General features: G+C 44.5%; 1 protein-coding gene across 2 annotated transcripts in view; it reads right to left on the bottom strand.

Annotated features, from left to right (window-relative positions):
- The window catches only part of Rnf157 (ring finger protein 157), a 72774-nt gene that overhangs the window by 52097 nt on the left and 4451 nt on the right, over positions 1 to 16226 (bottom strand). For both annotated transcript variants that reach the window (XM_021212324.2, XM_029546204.1), the window contains exon 2: positions 3787 to 3905. In XM_021212324.2, the coding sequence (XP_021067983.1) occupies positions 3787 to 3905 (119 nt within the window). The remainder of the gene's footprint in view (positions 1 to 3786; positions 3906 to 16226) is intronic.

The raw sequence follows: 16226 nt of genomic DNA on the forward strand, positions 1-16226 counted from the left end.
ACTGGTTAGTTCATATTATTGTTGCACCTACAGGGTTGCAGCCCCCAACAACTCCTTGGGTACTTTTATATTTCAATGTGACAATTCATTTCAATACGTTTCTCAGCCTGTCATCTTCCCCCTACCCCTACCCCTCCCCCTCTCTGGAAAGAGGAGTGGCTCTTGCCCCCTGCTGCTGGATGGCTTTAAAAGGCTGTCTTCTCTGCTCTGTAACCTGATGCTCTCCAGCAGGCACCCAGCTCTGTCACTTGAGAGTCAAGTCAGTTCTACTGAACAAAAGCTCCCTGCCTACTCTCGGTTTCAGGATGTCCCCCAATCAAACCTAAAGAGCATCCAGGCAAAGCCAGAGGTCAGCTCAGCAGATGGAATTACACACCACATGCTTACTCTCTGAGGGAATGCTCCAGGAGGGCACAGCAATCCTTGAGCCCTTTTAGATCTCAACCAAACCTACAAAACGCTCTTGGTGAACCCCACAAGGGTTCCTGGCCAGAATGTGGGAGAGCCTGGGTGTGCCTGACCGTGACCAACAGCAGAGCTGAGGCCCTGAAGCACAGCGAGGTCAGAAGCTGACTGGCTCCCTTGCAGGCTTGGCAATATTAAACTCCGTGGCTCTGTGCGCCTGGTGAATGAGCACCGTTCTCATTAGGCTGAAGACAAGATGAGATAACACACATACACTGCTTAAGACAACCGAGCTAGAAAGGGTTCAATACGTGTGTAGAGAGGAGATGCGTGCTGCACTCATTCTGTGCACTGCTTTCTATTTTAGAGACAGTGTCTCGGCGATAGCCCAGTCTGGCCTCCCGATGATTCCCCTGCCTCAACATCCTGAGTGCTAGAGTTGTTTGCTCTTTTGCGTTTCAAAAGAAGGTTTCTTTGTGTAGCTTTGGCTGTCCTGGAACTCTGTAAACCAGGCCTGAATTTAACTCACAGACATCCTCCTGCCTCTGCCTCCTGAGTGCTAGGATTAACAGTGCCACCATCATTGGGCCAGAGTGCTGGAGTATATAGAAATGAGCCACCACTACTGGCCTATTTTGGTTTTTTGAAAGTGTCTCCACATAACCCAAACTGGCCTCAGACTTGACCCCCTCCCACCTCAGCTTCTGAAGTACCACATTACAGGCATGAACCCCATAGCTGACTTAATATGATTAAAAAAAAAATCTCTAGGGGCTGGAGAGATGGCTCAGAGGTTAAGGGCACTGACTGCTCTTCCAAAAGTCCTGAGTTCAATTTGCAACAACCACATGGTGGCTCACAACCATCTGTAGTGGGATCTGATGCTCTCTTCTGGTGTGTTTGAAGACAGCTACAGTGTAGTCATACATTAAATAAATCTCTGTTCGGCATTAAACATACATGATGGGTGCTACAGAAACCAACATACCAACAAGAACACCAATGTGAATACTCCTTCGGGGTGGAAGGTCAAGAGTTAAGGTCAAGGCTGCTACCTAGTAACTCAGGAGAAGCTTAGTCATGCAGGGTCCTGCACGGAGATATAACCGAGGTGACCCGCCTGGGGGAAGTGTGCCATCATAAGTACACCTATATAAAAGACGCTTTTGGTTGTCTTCAAGTCATCGTTACAGGCAGAAGAGGCCATTTAAATACATGCACACACACACACACACACACACACACACACACACACACACAGACTGGCCTAGAACTTGCCATTTGGCCCAAACTCACCATGAATTCGCAGAACTCATCTCAGCACTGTGGTGAGAGAAATGCACCTTTACTTAGAAAATTAGAACTACAAAGTCCTATGTTAGGGGAGGGGTCACCCAGGACAGGGTGAGAACCAGCACTGTCAACCTTCCTGAACACGATTTCTCTGAGTCACTCAGCACCCCCAAACCGTCCCCAGCCTAAGGAGGGGATGGCAGCCTCTCAGGCAGTGCAGCCCACTCAGCTCTCCACTGTTGCTCTGCCACAGGACAGTTGGCCTCCCTTATCTGTTTCAAGAGGCTCAAACTCGGTCACTTCAGCCCTGTGTCCGTAGCACCTACCCCAGAGCTGGCACTGGCAGTGGCTCAGTGACTGCCAAGTTTACAAACACAGGGGTGGCTTAGTTTACTGCACCTCCCTCCAGGTGAGAGTCCTTTCCCACCAGCCCAGTCAGTTCCCAAAGCCCCACCCAAGTCCCTCAGCACAGCACCCAAACAATGTCAGCAGCACTCCCTCCCACTCTCATTCCTGCAGAACTCAGTCACTGCAGACCTTCTCTCTTAGCTGACATTTCCTGTTGTGTGTTCTATCTGTCCCACTAATGTGGAAGTTTTGTGAAGAGAGAGTTCTCCGAAGCAGCAAGAGGCAAAAGACTGATTTTCAGCAAAGGAGATCTACTTATAAGACAGGGAGCAAATTTCATATAAAACATTGGAAAGGTCCCCGGACCAGGCACACGGTCTCTATATGCCAGCTTCTACCACTACTTGTCTTTCAGAAGTGCAGGTCTACCGGCCAGTGGTGGTGCACACCTTTAATCCCAGTACTTGGGAGGCAGAGGCAGGCAGATTTCTGAGTTCGAGGCCAGCCTGGTCTACAGAGTGAGTTCCAGGACAGCCAGGGCTACACAGAGAAACCCTGTCTCGAAAAACAACAATAATAACAAAAAGAAGTGCAGGTCTCTCACTGATGAAATTAAATGAGAGGGACTACAAGTCCCAGGACAGGTAGACACGGTGGCCTGGGCTTGCTATCCTGCATTTAGGAAGCCAAGGTAGAAAAACTTGAGTCTAGACCACAGAGAGGTCCAAGACAGTCTGTCCTACCAAGTGAAATGATTAAGAAAATAAAATATAAGCACTTAGGAGGCAGAAGCAGGCGGATTTCTGAGTTCGAGGTCAACCTGGTCTACAAAGTGATTTTCAGGACAGCCTGGGCTATATAGAGAAACCCTGGCTCGAAAAACAAAACAAAAAAAAAAGCAAAACAAAAAACAAACAAACAAACAAAAACAAGAAAATAAAATATAACAAACTTGGCATGGTAGTCCACACCTTTAATCCCAGCACTCAGAAGGAAAGGCAGGTAGAGCTCTGTAAGTTCAACCAATCTGGTCTACATAAAAAAATTCTAGGACAGCCAGACCAGACCTACGAAATAGAGAGCCTATCTCAAAAAACCAATACAATAAATAGTCCTCTGAGGCCTGGAGATATAGCACTTTCATACGGCCCTATATCCACAAAACAAACAAACAAACAAACAAAAAAACCAAAACAACAACACAAAAAAACAAAACAAACCCCAGTATGTCCTCCCTTGGGTAGGTCTTCATGTGGAGAACAGTACCTGGGTCTTCCTCTGCACACTGACAGCTGTTTTATAAAGCCTCACGCAGACGTAGAGATGGTCCCCATTTAAAGTTTACAGAGCCCAAGAGTTGACTCTGGAGCCTAAGATGGCCTTGAATTCTCAGCAAACCTCTTGCCTCAGCCTCTCAAGTGCTGGCATGACTGTGTGCAACTCCAAAGCCAGGGAAACTTCATTCATTCACTCAACAAATATTTGCCAAGGCTTTTCGTTTTGTAGCAGGCTTTGTGCTAGGTCTAGCACACAACAATAAACACAGCTCTTGCCTTCGCTGGTCAGAACTGTTAAGGAGGTACCCTTAGAAGTGGGATTCCTCAGGAAAGCTCCAAGCTCCCTCAGCCTTGCAACACCAAGACACCGAACCCGTAGAGCCCCTGCCACATCAACAAACTTGTTCTTAACAGTGCATTGGTCACTTGAGGCTCACAGCCAGTAAAGAGAGTCTGCCCTTACCGCCACTGGCCTGTTTCCCAGGAAGTTCAGGTCACTGTTCTCGCCAAACAGGTAACCCTCCGGATGCGTGGAGTCAAACTTCTCTCCGCCCATGATGAAGTGGCTGGCAAAATAGCTGCCTGGAGAGTGACAGACAAAAAGAATCAGACAAGCAGAGTGCCATGAGACCGGATGGAGGGGAAAGGCAAAGGTTAGGTCTCCCAACAAAGAGTCAGATACATTTCTTCTGATTTCAGATCCTGGCACAGAATTAGCAAAACCTCATCAGAACCGGAAACAACAAACAAAGAGGCCATTTCTGTTTTGTTTTGTTTTGTTTTTCTTTTTTGGTTTTTTTCGAGACAGGGTTTCTCTGTATACCCCTGACTGTCCTGGAATTCACTTTGTAGACAAGGCTGGCATTGAACTCAGAAATCCGCCTGCCTCTGCCTCCTGAGTGCTGGGATTAAAGGCCTGCACCAACACGACCGGCTAATTTCTGTTCTTGTAACAAGCTTGAGTCCTCATCCTGACCTAAAATACCATTAACCAAAAGCCAACAAAGTCCATAAAAGGCCACTGAGTGAGCCCGGAGATTGACCTGTTTCCCCCTTCCCTACTGCTGGGTCTACAAACAGACCACACAGGGATTTTCACCAGGGTCCTCAGGCTCGATAGCAAACACTGTAACAACTGAGTCAGCTCCTGACATCCTGCTTGTTTTTGTTTTTTTTTTTGTTTTCTGAAACAAGGTTTCATCTGTGTAGTCCATGACGGCCTAGAACTCCCTATGCAGGCCAGGCTAGTCTTGAACTCACAGAGATCTGTCTGCATATGCCTCCCAAGGGCTGGGACTAGCATATATTACCAGGCTTGGTCCTGAGTTTTCTACCTCACCTTGAGGCAGTTCCTGAGCATTTGAGAATCTTGACTAGAGGTCTCAGCATATGTATACGCATGTATCATCTTTGCCTGAAATTTTTTTTGTTTGTTTTTTGGTTTTTTTGAGACAGGTTTTCTCTGTGTAGCTCTGGCTATCCTAGAACTTACTTTGTAGACCAGGCTGGTCTTGAACTCTAAAATCTGCCTGCCTCTGCCTCCCAGGTGCTGGGATTAAAGGCGTGCACTACCACGCCCAGCTTGCCTGAAGTTTTTTTTTTTTTTAAACTATTCTTATTTTTTTTTAAAGACTTATTTATTTATTATATGTAAGTACACTGTAGCTGTCTTCAGACACACCAGAAGAGGGCGTCAGATCTCATTACGGATGGTTGTGAGTCACCATGTGGTTGCTGGGATTTGAACTCAGGACCTTTGGAAGAGCAGTCAGTGCTCTTACACGCTGAGCCATCTCGCCAGCCCTCCTGAAGTTTTTAAATGTAGCTCATACCCACCGTTCTGTCATCTCCTCATTGGCACTTGTATATACCCTTCCAATCCAGGCTCTCCACACTGACTTGCTATTGAACAAGGGAGGTGGCCAGCACAATGGTGTGTTCCTACAATCCTAGCACTTGGGAGGCTAAGGCATAACTTAGATTCAAGGCCAGCCTGGGCTACAAAGTGCAGTCAACAAGAAACTCGAGGACACAGGTAAGTCTAGTGTAAGGATTCTCGGTCCGTGGATCCCGATCCCAAATCATTCCAGGTTGAGTGACCTTTTCATTGGGGTTGTCTAAGACCATCTTGTATATTATATCAGATATTTATACTGTGACTAATAACTAGGAAAATTACAGTTATGAAGTAGCAATGAAAATAATTTCATGGTTGGGGTTACACAATATGAAGTAACTATATTAAAGTGTTGCAGCATTAGGAATATTGAGAACCACTTATCTAGTGGCATATTTTAACTCTGATAGGGACACAGATTTCTTTTATTCTAATATCTTGGTTGGCTGGTTTGTTTGCTGGTTTTGGGTTATTTTTGAGGCAGGGTCTCATGTAGCCTAGGTAGGCTTCAAACTTGTTTAAGTAGCTGAGGATAGTCTTGAACTCCTGCCTCTACTTCCCAAGAACATCCAGGCATGTTGTGCCACATCCTACACTGTCAGATCTCTCTAAGCTGCCCCTAGGGCAGACTATCCAAGAAAAGGACTCACACCTTAGAAAATGTTGTCAATACGCTCATAGACTCTGAAGTTAATGCAAAGAACTTAGGAACCTACAAAGCCTTGTGTATAATACAGCTGGGGTAAATATAAACTCGCAGTCAGCCGGGATTTTTGAGATTCTTTTCAGTAAGCTAAAAAACTGAGTTTTCACACTTTCAGCTACAAAGAAGCCACAGGAAGGGATCGGGAGAAGACAGATGTAACAGAAAACAGAACTGAACATTCAGATCTTCCTTTCTAGACTCGAGGCTTGAGTTCAGAAACACCTACTAAATTTGACCATGTGGCTGAGATCACCCACCAAAGAGTGAGGCCATTCTTAAACTAAAGATCAGGAAAACACTTGCAAAGAGCAACAGTGCCCAAACCAATGTAGCAATGAGCTGCCCCTCGAAACTTGCTGAACCCAGAAACGCAGTAGCTGGCTGCCACAGCGCAGCACGCAATGCATGCCAGCACAGCACCTCCATCCATTCATTATGCATGCTGCACACTTGCTGGCCCTATTTTCCAAGCGCATTATTGATAGAGGGGAGGAGCCTAATTGCCTTCCATAGAAGGTAGTCTTCTCAAATGAACTGAGCCATTACCATTGGCACTGAGATGTATTCCTATATAGCAGGAATTATCTGTTTCTTAGACATCGGATGAAACTAGGAAAAAAAAGATCTGGCTGGGTGTGCGGTTGTGTGCCTATAGTTATAGAGTCTGAGCTACATATTGAGACCCAGTCTCAAATAACCAAACCAACCAACCAACCAACAACAAACCCAACGTAAACAGCAACAACAACAAAACCCAACCTAAAAGCTGAGACAGATATAGTTCAGAGCATTTACCTAACATCTCTGCACGGTCCTGGGCCCACGCTCAGCACTAAGAACACAAGACAAGATAAGCTGTTTGTTTGTTTGTTTGTTTGTTTGTTTTTGTTTCTTTATTAACGTGGAGGGTGGCTTGTCCCAGTAAGGAATGTTAAGAAGCCATCCTGGTAACCAAAGTTGTCCAGATGAATTCAGTGTGGGATCTGACAGTAGTCAGACAGGAACGTGGGGTGGAAGGTCATTGGGATTGATAGGTTTATATAGCACAGTGATCTATCTAACTCTGAAAGCCAGGAGCTCTAACATGCCTAGGCATCAGGGTAAGCAGGTGGCAGGGTTCTACAAGAAATGTATTTTGCCTTTTCTTCGAGACAGGCTCTCATGTGACATGCTGACCTCAAAGTCATTAGGTAGCTGAGGGTGACCTTGAACTGCTGGCTCTTCTGCCTCTACCTCCTACATGCTGAGATCACAGGTCTCTGCCACCATGCCTGGCGAATCTCACCCAATTTTATAAGAAAGAAGGGGCTTAGGAGGGTGGTGGCCTGCCTTTAATCCCAATACTCGGGCAGCAGAAGCAGTTGGATCTCTGTGATCACAGGGAGTTCCAAGCCAGCCACGCTGTATAGAGAGAACCTGTCTCGAAAATGATATATAAAGCTGAATGCAGTCTTTGTCTTGTATTAAAATCAAGGGCTGTCTAATGTGGCAGAACAGACCTATAATTCTAACACCCAGGAGACAGAGGAAGACGGATTGTCAGTTCAAGGCTAGGTCAGCCTACATATTGAAATTTCATTAAAAACAAAATCCCACCAAACTATATAGCACAGCAGTGTGTGCCTGTAGTCCCAGATACACAGGAAGCTCCATCAGGAGGATCACCGTGTCCAAGAGCACAAGGACAGCCTGCCTTCCTCCTACCCTCAAGTCAAGTTTTGATATACAAAATTTAAAACCATGGCCAGTAACACACAGACTAAAATGATTTTCGAGGGGTGTGGTGGGGAATGCATGTCTTTAATTCCAGCACAGAAGCAGGCAGATCTTTGTCAGTTCGAGATCAGCCTGGTCTACAGAGTGAGTTCCAGGACAACCAGGGCTGTACAGAGAAACTCTGTCTTGAAAAAAAAAAACATTTGTGGAGATTCACATCAACCAAAGATGGAACTCAATGTTATCTGCAAAGATTATAACACCTCTGCCTTAGGCCCCGTGGATCAAAGACCCCAGTGATTGAAGAAAGACAGTGGCTAAGAAGCATCAGAAGCCAAGAGAGTCTGTGTAAACCCAAATCCCTGTTGCAAACTCAACTGCATCCAACAGTCTGAGAGAGATGAGGAGCAGTGGAGGGGGAGGACCAGCCACACATCTCAGCCTCGTGAATACAAGCACACATCTCAGCATTGCTGTTTATATGTACACACAGACACACAGACCCAGGGAAGAGAGGACAGGGCATGCGGCGGCCTCGGGGCACAAACCTGTCTGGCTTTTCCTTTCCTGTTCTGCACTGTGGTTAAGAGAGACAATGGCTGAGGTGATAAATGCTCACCCTGATAAAGCCCAGGGAAAGTTTCCTTTCTGGCAGAGGCAAACAAGGGCTGTAAATCAGACCCTTTAGTCTCAAAAACATTCTGTTTTCTACACCCAACTGCAATCTTTTGTTTTGCTTATCTCGTGGACAAACCAGTATACTCAAATTACCAGTATCCACAGCCCCCTGCCCAGAATAAAACAGGAAATAAATCAGAACTGAAGACTGCACTGCCTGATATAATTACAAACAAACACCTGACCTCTGAACCTAGACAGAAAATTTAGACCATGGATGTTTTTAACATATAACATAATTACTATGTAGCATGCCGAAGAGCCAAACACAACCCCACTTGAGAAACAATGAGTGGTAAAACTGTGGCAAAATTCCAAACCCAAATCTTCAAATTTTCAAGTCATAAAAACTTCATATTATATAGGGCAAACATGCAAATAATTTTAGATTTTAGCAATGGCTATCTCATTCTAATGGTTCCTGCTGGGAAGCCTCTTTGCATATTTTCCCTTATTAAGGTCACAGTATAAACAAATGTCCTGCCTGTAAGTGGAAAATATTAATCTTGTACTGTTTACTTTTGGAGTAATGGAGTTATATATTTGATTATTCCAATAAATGGAACTGTATTTTAAAATAACTTTATTTAATGTAGCTTAAAAACAAAGCCCAATAAAATTTAATTGGGCCACACAGTTGGTAGATGACAACATTGGGATAAAATCTAGCTCTGTTTTAAGCTAAAACCTGTATTTTGAAGACCTTATCACAAAATAAATAAATAAAGCCAACCCCTCCCTCCCTCCCAAAGGAAGAGGACAGTTGTTGTCACTCATGCAGTAAATGGTCTTTGTTTTAATAAATAAGCAAGACAGGAGAGTTAATGCTGAGGTCTCAGGAGTGACTGACAGATGGGGTTGGGCAGGAGGAGGGAAAAGCTGGAGACAGTGGTAAAGCACTTCCTATGAGAGCAGAGGTCTGAGTTTGAGTCCCAGCACACAGGTAAAAAGTTGAAAACAGCGGCGCATGCGTGCAATCAATCCCAACACTGGTAAGGAAAGGTAGTGGGTTCCGGGAGCTCAGGGACCCAGCCAGCACAGCTAAACTGCTTAGCTTCAGGTTCAGTGAGAGAGCCTGTCTCAAAAACTGAGGGGGTGGGGAGCAATCTGACCCCCACAAGAAAGCACACACACATGTGCATGCATAAACACATATACCACACACATACTGACACATGCAAAAATGAAAACACATGTATACTCAAAAAGCATGCAGATGTTCATAGAATCGTATTTTTTTATCTAATGTATATGAGTGCTCTTATGCCTGCATGGCAGAAGAGGGCATCAGTTCCCATTACAGATGGTTGTGAACCACCATGTGGTTGCTGGGAATTGAACTCAGAACCTCTGGAAGTTCAGTCAATGCTCTTAATGACTGAGCCATAACTCTAGCCCTCATTGTATTTTTAAAAAATTTACATGTAAAAAATTAATTTTACTACATATAGATGCCTGCATGTACATATGTGTACCACACATGTGCCAAGTAGACATAGGGACCAAAACAGGCCATTGGAACTTCTGAAATGCAGTTACACATAACTGTAAACTGCCAAGTAAATGTCCCACGAACAGGAATATGGCACAGGTCTCTCAGAAGGGCAACAGGAGCTGCTATTCCGTGAGACAGCTCTCTTAGCACTGCTTCTCTAAGTAGTAAGTTACACTAAAACAATCCAATATCCACTAATCAGTAAATGGATGAGCAAAATACCGTAAATTTTTCTTCTTTTTTTCTTTTTAAACATTTATTATTTTTGCCATGCTGAGAAGTGAGCTTAGGGGTCCACAGATGTCAGGGGACACTGAGCTGCACTCTCAGCTCTAACTTTTTTTTTTTGGTTTTTCGAGACAGGGTTTCTCTGAGTAGCCCTGGCTGTCCTGGAACTCACTCTGTAGACCAGGCTGGCCTCGAACTCAGAAATCTGCCTGCCTCTGCCTCCCAAGTGCTGGGATTAAAGGCATGCGCCACTACTGCCCGGCTTCAGCTCTAACTTTTAACACTTTAAAATATTATGTTCCTACAATACAATATATTCAGTGCCTTACAGGAATGAACTTCTGACGCATGTCAAAGAACTAAACTTTCCAAACAAGCTCAGTGGGAGATGGCAGCCTCAGGTGTCCGCTGTGTTTCTGTGGGGTGGGGAACAGAAGCAGCGCACAGAGACAGGACAGAGAACAGACAGAGCGTAGAGTTGAGGATGGCAGTGAGTTTTTGTTTTCTGCGACAAGGCCTTAGTAGACAGTCCTGGGTGACCTGGGACTTACTATGTGCCCCAAACTAGCCTAGAAATTGGAGTAATCCTTCTGCCTCCGCCTCACAAGAACTGAAATTATAGGTTGTGGTGGCTCAAATGAGAATGGCCCCTACAGGCTCATACATTTGAATGCGTAGTCAATCAGTTGGTGGACTGTTTAGGAAGGATTAGCAGGTGTGACTTTGCTGGAGGAAGGGTGTCAGCAAGAAAGTGAGGTCTAAAAGGCCCATGCCAGGCCCAGCATCTTGATGTGTTTGTTGCCTGGATCAGGATGTAAAGCTCTCCAGGACTGCACCACCACCACACTTGCCAGCTTCCCACCAGGATGATAATGAACCAACCCTGTGAAACTGTAAGCAAGTCATACATACAGCAAATGCTTTCTTTTGTAAGAGTTGCCAAGGTGTCTCTTCGAATCAAGACCTTTGAGTTAAGACAAGGATGTCAGCCACCTTGTCCTAGGAGGCAATGAGAATTAATTGTACCAGGCACAGTGGGACATTTTGGAGGGCTAAAATGTTCTCGACCAGATTCCTGGTAATGGGGAACAAGACCACCCCATATTTAACATTTACAAGTTAATTTAAAAGACTGCTGAATTCTTTCCAAAATGTCTGTACCATATTACATTTTCCCTTAGCAAATCATAAGGACTCTAATCTCTGCATCTACATTTGGTAATTTCTGCCTTTTTTTATTTTGGGCCTCCTAAAGGGTATAAGTGGCACCTCATTGACGCTGAGGTGTTTCTTTGTTTTGCAGGGGAGGGGGTGAGACAGGATCTTCTGTAGTCCAGGCTGGCCTCCTCCAACTCGCTATGTAGACAAGGCCAGCCTTGAACTCCTGACCCTCTTGCCTTCACCTCCTAAGCCCCTGCACGTCTGACTCCTTTTTCATGGACATTTCCATTACATTTCTATCATACTTGTCAGTGACCAGGACTGCAGTTGCTTTTCCTTAGTAATTACATGTATGTCTTGTCTTTTCGGCTCCTCCATGTCATCTTTTTAAAATTTTTTAAAAAGATTTATTTATTAATATATATAAGTACATTGTAGCTGTCTTCAGACACACGAGAAGAGGGCGTCAGATCTCATTTCACATGGTTGTAAGCCACCATGTGGTTGCTGGGATTTGAACTCAGGACCTTCGGGAGAGCAGTCAGAGCTCTTTTTTTGTTTGTTTGTTGTTTTGTTTTGCTTTTTTCAAGACAGGGTTTCTCTGTATAGTCCTGGCTGTCCTGGAACTCACTTTGTAGACCAGGCTGGTCTCGAACTCAGAAATCCATCTGTCTCTGCCTCCCAAGTGCTGGGATTAAAGGTGCGCGCCACCACTGCCCAGCTGCAGTCAGAGCACTTAACCACTGAGCCATCTCTCCAGCCCCCTCCATGTCATCTTTAACTGTATGTATGTGTGTGCATGGGAGTGAGGGCAGCTGCAGAGGCCAGTGTTGGTTCCCCAGGAGCTGGAGTTACAGATGATGTGAGCCTCCTGCTGTAGTTGCTGGGAACTGAGGTCCTGTGTAAGAGCAGGCTGAGCTCTTGATGACTGAACTCTAGCCCGGTGTCTTCTGTCACTGTCTTTGTCATCTTCTTGTTCTTTTCTTCTCCTTTCCTTCAAAAGATTTATTTATTTACTTTAGGTATATGAGTACACACTGTAGCTGTAAATAGTTGTGAGCCTTCAACTGGTTGTTGGGAATTGAATTTAGGACCTCTGCTCGTTCCGTCAATCCCACTTGCTCAGTAGTCTCTGCTTGGTCCGGTCCAAAGATTTATTTATTATTATATTTAAGTACACTGTAGCTGTCTTCAGACGCACCAGAAGAGGTGGTCAGATCTCATTATGGATGGTTGTGAGCCACTATGTGGTTGCTGGGATTTGAACTCAGGACCTTCGTAAGAGCAGCCAGTGTTCTTACTTGCTGAGCCATCTCACCAGCGGTCCTCTTCCTCTTCCTTCCCTCCTTCCCTCCCCCTCTCTCTCATTTTTCAAAACAGGTTTCTCTGTGTAGCCCTGGCTGTCAGGCTATCCTGGAACTCACTCTGGGGACAGCCTGGCCTCAAACTCAAATAGATCCACCTGCCTCTGCCTCCCAAGTGCTAGGATTAAAGGCACCCAGCTCCAATGTCTTTTTTCTAATGATTTATTGTAATACTGTAAGTGATGTGTACCTGGGAGTCTATGTGTGGGTATTGCATGTGTGTGAGTTAGTCCACAGAGGCCACTGGATCCTCTGATGCTTGAGTTAGAGCTGGTTGGGAGCTGCCTGCTGTGAGCACTGGGTACTGCACTCAGGTCCTCTGAAAGAGCTGAAAGAGACTGTGCGCTTTCATCCACGGAGCCATTTCTTCCTCCCTCCCTTCCTCCCTCCCTCCCTCCCTCCCTCCCTCCCTCCCTTCCTTCCTTCCTTGTTTGCTATTTTGTTTTGTTTTTTGAGGCAGCATTTCTCTGTGTAGTTCTAGCTGCCCTGAAACATACTTTGTAGATCAGGCTGGCCTCAAACTCAGAGATCCACTCATCTGCCTCCAGAGTGCTGGGATTAAAGGTCTGTGCCGTTACCAGCCTTTCTTAATACCTTTTAAATTTTACTTTTTTTTCTTTTTTTTTCTTTCTTTCTTCATTTGTTTGTGGGTAATCCAAATCAAATACTTTCTTCTATGTCTTCTATGAAAATACATTTAACTCTTAGCTTTAGGTTTGAAATGTAACTTCAGTAATTCATAATTCACCTATTTTAAACTGTATAATTCAGGGAGAGTGACACATTTATAATCCCAGCATTTAGGAGGTGGAAAAAAGATCTATCCTCACAGAGGCTGGAGAGATGGCTCAGCCCTCTGCAGTTAACCGCACTGGCTGCTGTTCCAGAGAATCAGGGTTCACTTTCCAATACCCACGTGGCAGCTCACAACTGTCTCTTAATTCCAGTTTCAGGGTATCCTCACAAAGACATACATGAAGGCATAACATCAATGTACACAAAAGCAAAACCCTAATTAAAAAAACATATCATATGAAAACAAAACTATAGAAAAAGATATATCCTCAACAACATAGTAATATGGGCCCTTGTCCCAAAAAAATGTACATATATGTGTGTGTGTGTGTGTGTGTGTGAGTCTGTGTGTGGGTATGCCCATGTGTGGGAGTCCACAGAGGCCAGAATACACATTCAGAGAGGGTGTGGTTTATAGTGCATTTAGGGTTGAGTACAACTCACCCTTATCTAATTTTAGAACATTTTTCACTACCCTAAAAGAAATTCATTAACAGTCATTTCTCTCTTCTCCGCCTCAGCTTCCAGTGAATCTACTTTCTGTCTCTGCACTTCGTCTTCTTCTGACGTTTCATGTTGATTACATTCAGTGTGATATCTTGAATTTGGCGCCTTTCGCTTAGCATGTTTGAGAAATCCTCCATGTTGAAGCATATCGGTGCTGCTCTCCCCACTGCACGGGAAGATTCCTCTGTGTGTGTATCGTGCCTACACATCATTGTTCCATCCGTTGGCTGAGTCATTTCTACCTTTCACAGTTATGAAAAAATGATCTGTGCAAATGCCGTGTGAATTTACTCCTTTGGGTGATGGGCATACACAATAACTGGTATGACTGCTGAGTCAGACGGTAACTAACCACTTCAGAGGTTCTGAAATTGTTTAAAACTGGTTTTCTTTTCTGTTTGACTTTGATGCTAGATCTCACCCTGGCCCAGGGTAACATGGAAGGTACGCTGTAGCCCAGGCTACCCTCTAACACTGAACTGTTCCTCATTCTTCAATGCTGAGATTACCATGAGAACTGCCATGTCTTGTGGGTAGGGTTCCGGGGCTTCCATTTGTCCACATCCTTAACAACGCTTGTTCCTATTTTGTTTTTCAGTTGACAGCTATCCTAATGTTATTATCTAGTTGTAGCTTACTTTTGGGAGGATAAAGAACGACTTCTGTAACCCAGGCTAGTCTTAGACTCTTCCTGCATTGGCCTCCTAAGAACTAGGATTATAGGCATGAGTCACCATACCCACCTTTTCCCTAGGGGTAGAAACTGTCTGTCTTCATGTGCTTATCAGCCATTGTCTATCCTTTTTTGAGAAATGTCTATAAAGTACTTTGCCTTTTTCTTTCTTAATAATTTATTTTTATTTATGTGCATTGCTAGTTTGCTTGCATGTATGTTTATGTGAGTTACAGTTTTGAGATGCCATGTAGGTGCTGGGAATTGAACCTGGGTCCTCTAGGAAAGCAGCCACTGGTCATCTAGCCAGCCCCCAATACTAAGTCTTTTGTTTGGTTGGTTTTTTGGGGGAGGGGGTTGTATTTCAAGGCAGAGTTTCTCTGTATAGCCTTGGCTATCCTGGAAATTGCTCTGTAGACCAAGCTGCCCCTGGAACTCAGAGATCTGCCTGCCTCTGCCTCCCAAGTACTAGGACTAAAGGTGTGCACCACAAAGTCCAGTTAATCTGGTTTTCATGCTATTACAGAAATTCTTCATGTATTCTAGGTAAAAATCCTTTACTGTACGCATGACTTGAAAATGTTCCATTCTGTTCTCTCTGGATTGTCTTCTCACATTATGACCCATTTTTAGTTAAATTTTTGGCTGAGGTTCCCACCCTTGCTGGTGTCAGTACACGGCTATTCTCACACACTAAGCAAGGACTCTGCCACTGAGCCATATTCCAGCTTATAAATGGTCAAAGTGCTGGGCGTGGTGGCGCGCACCTTTGGTCTCAGTACTCGGGAGGCAGGGGCAGGCGGATTTCTGAGTTCGAGGCCAGCCTGGCCTACAAAGTGAGTTCCAGGACAGCCAGGGCTATACAGAGAAACCCTGTCTCAAAAAAAAAAAAAAAAGGTCAAAGTACAGCGGACTATCTGCTAATACAAAACTATCCCGACACAATTTCTTGAAAAGCCTTTTCCTCTTCAATGTTTTATTCCTCCCCACAGATTGTTTTTGATAAACTCAGTAATCCCAATAATCACGAGGAGAGTTGGATGATCACGAGAGGATTCCAAAGCCAGTATGGGCTCCATGAATACAGGAGACTTTCTCAGAAAAGGTCAACTGAGAATAAATGCATTTATTCCTGGTTCAGAATTTTCTCCCATTGATCTAAAATATGCCTTTGTTGCAGTGATACCATATTGTCTTTTAAAAAAAACACAAGCACATGAGTGTAAATGCCCAAGGAGTTCAAAAAATGGTGTTAAATTCTCTGGAGCTGAGGTTACAGGTGGTTGTGAGCCACTCTGTGCGGGTGCTAGAAAATGAGTTTGGATCGTTGGCAAGAGCAGTCTAAGCTCTTAACTGTTAAGCCATCCCTCCAACTTGGTTAAGAACCCTTTTAATAGCACTAGAAACTGCACCCAGGGCCTTGTGTATACCGGGCAAGCATTCTACTACTGAACCATAGTCCTCGCCTTCATATATTGTATTAATTTCTCTATCTATACAGTTATTTTTAAGGTTTTTGAAAAGTTTTTTTTAAAAAATGTATATGAGTCTTTTGCTTGCATATGCCACATGCCATATACCTGATGCCTGAGGAGGCTGAAGAGGGCATTGGTTGCTCTGGGAGTGGAGTTAAGAATGGTTGTAAGTCATTATGTAGGTACCATGGAGTTAAGAATGGTTGTA

The sequence above is a fragment of the Mus pahari genome, chromosome 14 (assembly GCF_900095145.1).
Source record: "Mus pahari chromosome 14, PAHARI_EIJ_v1.1, whole genome shotgun sequence".
Lineage (NCBI taxonomy): Eukaryota > Metazoa > Chordata > Mammalia > Rodentia > Muridae > Mus > Mus pahari.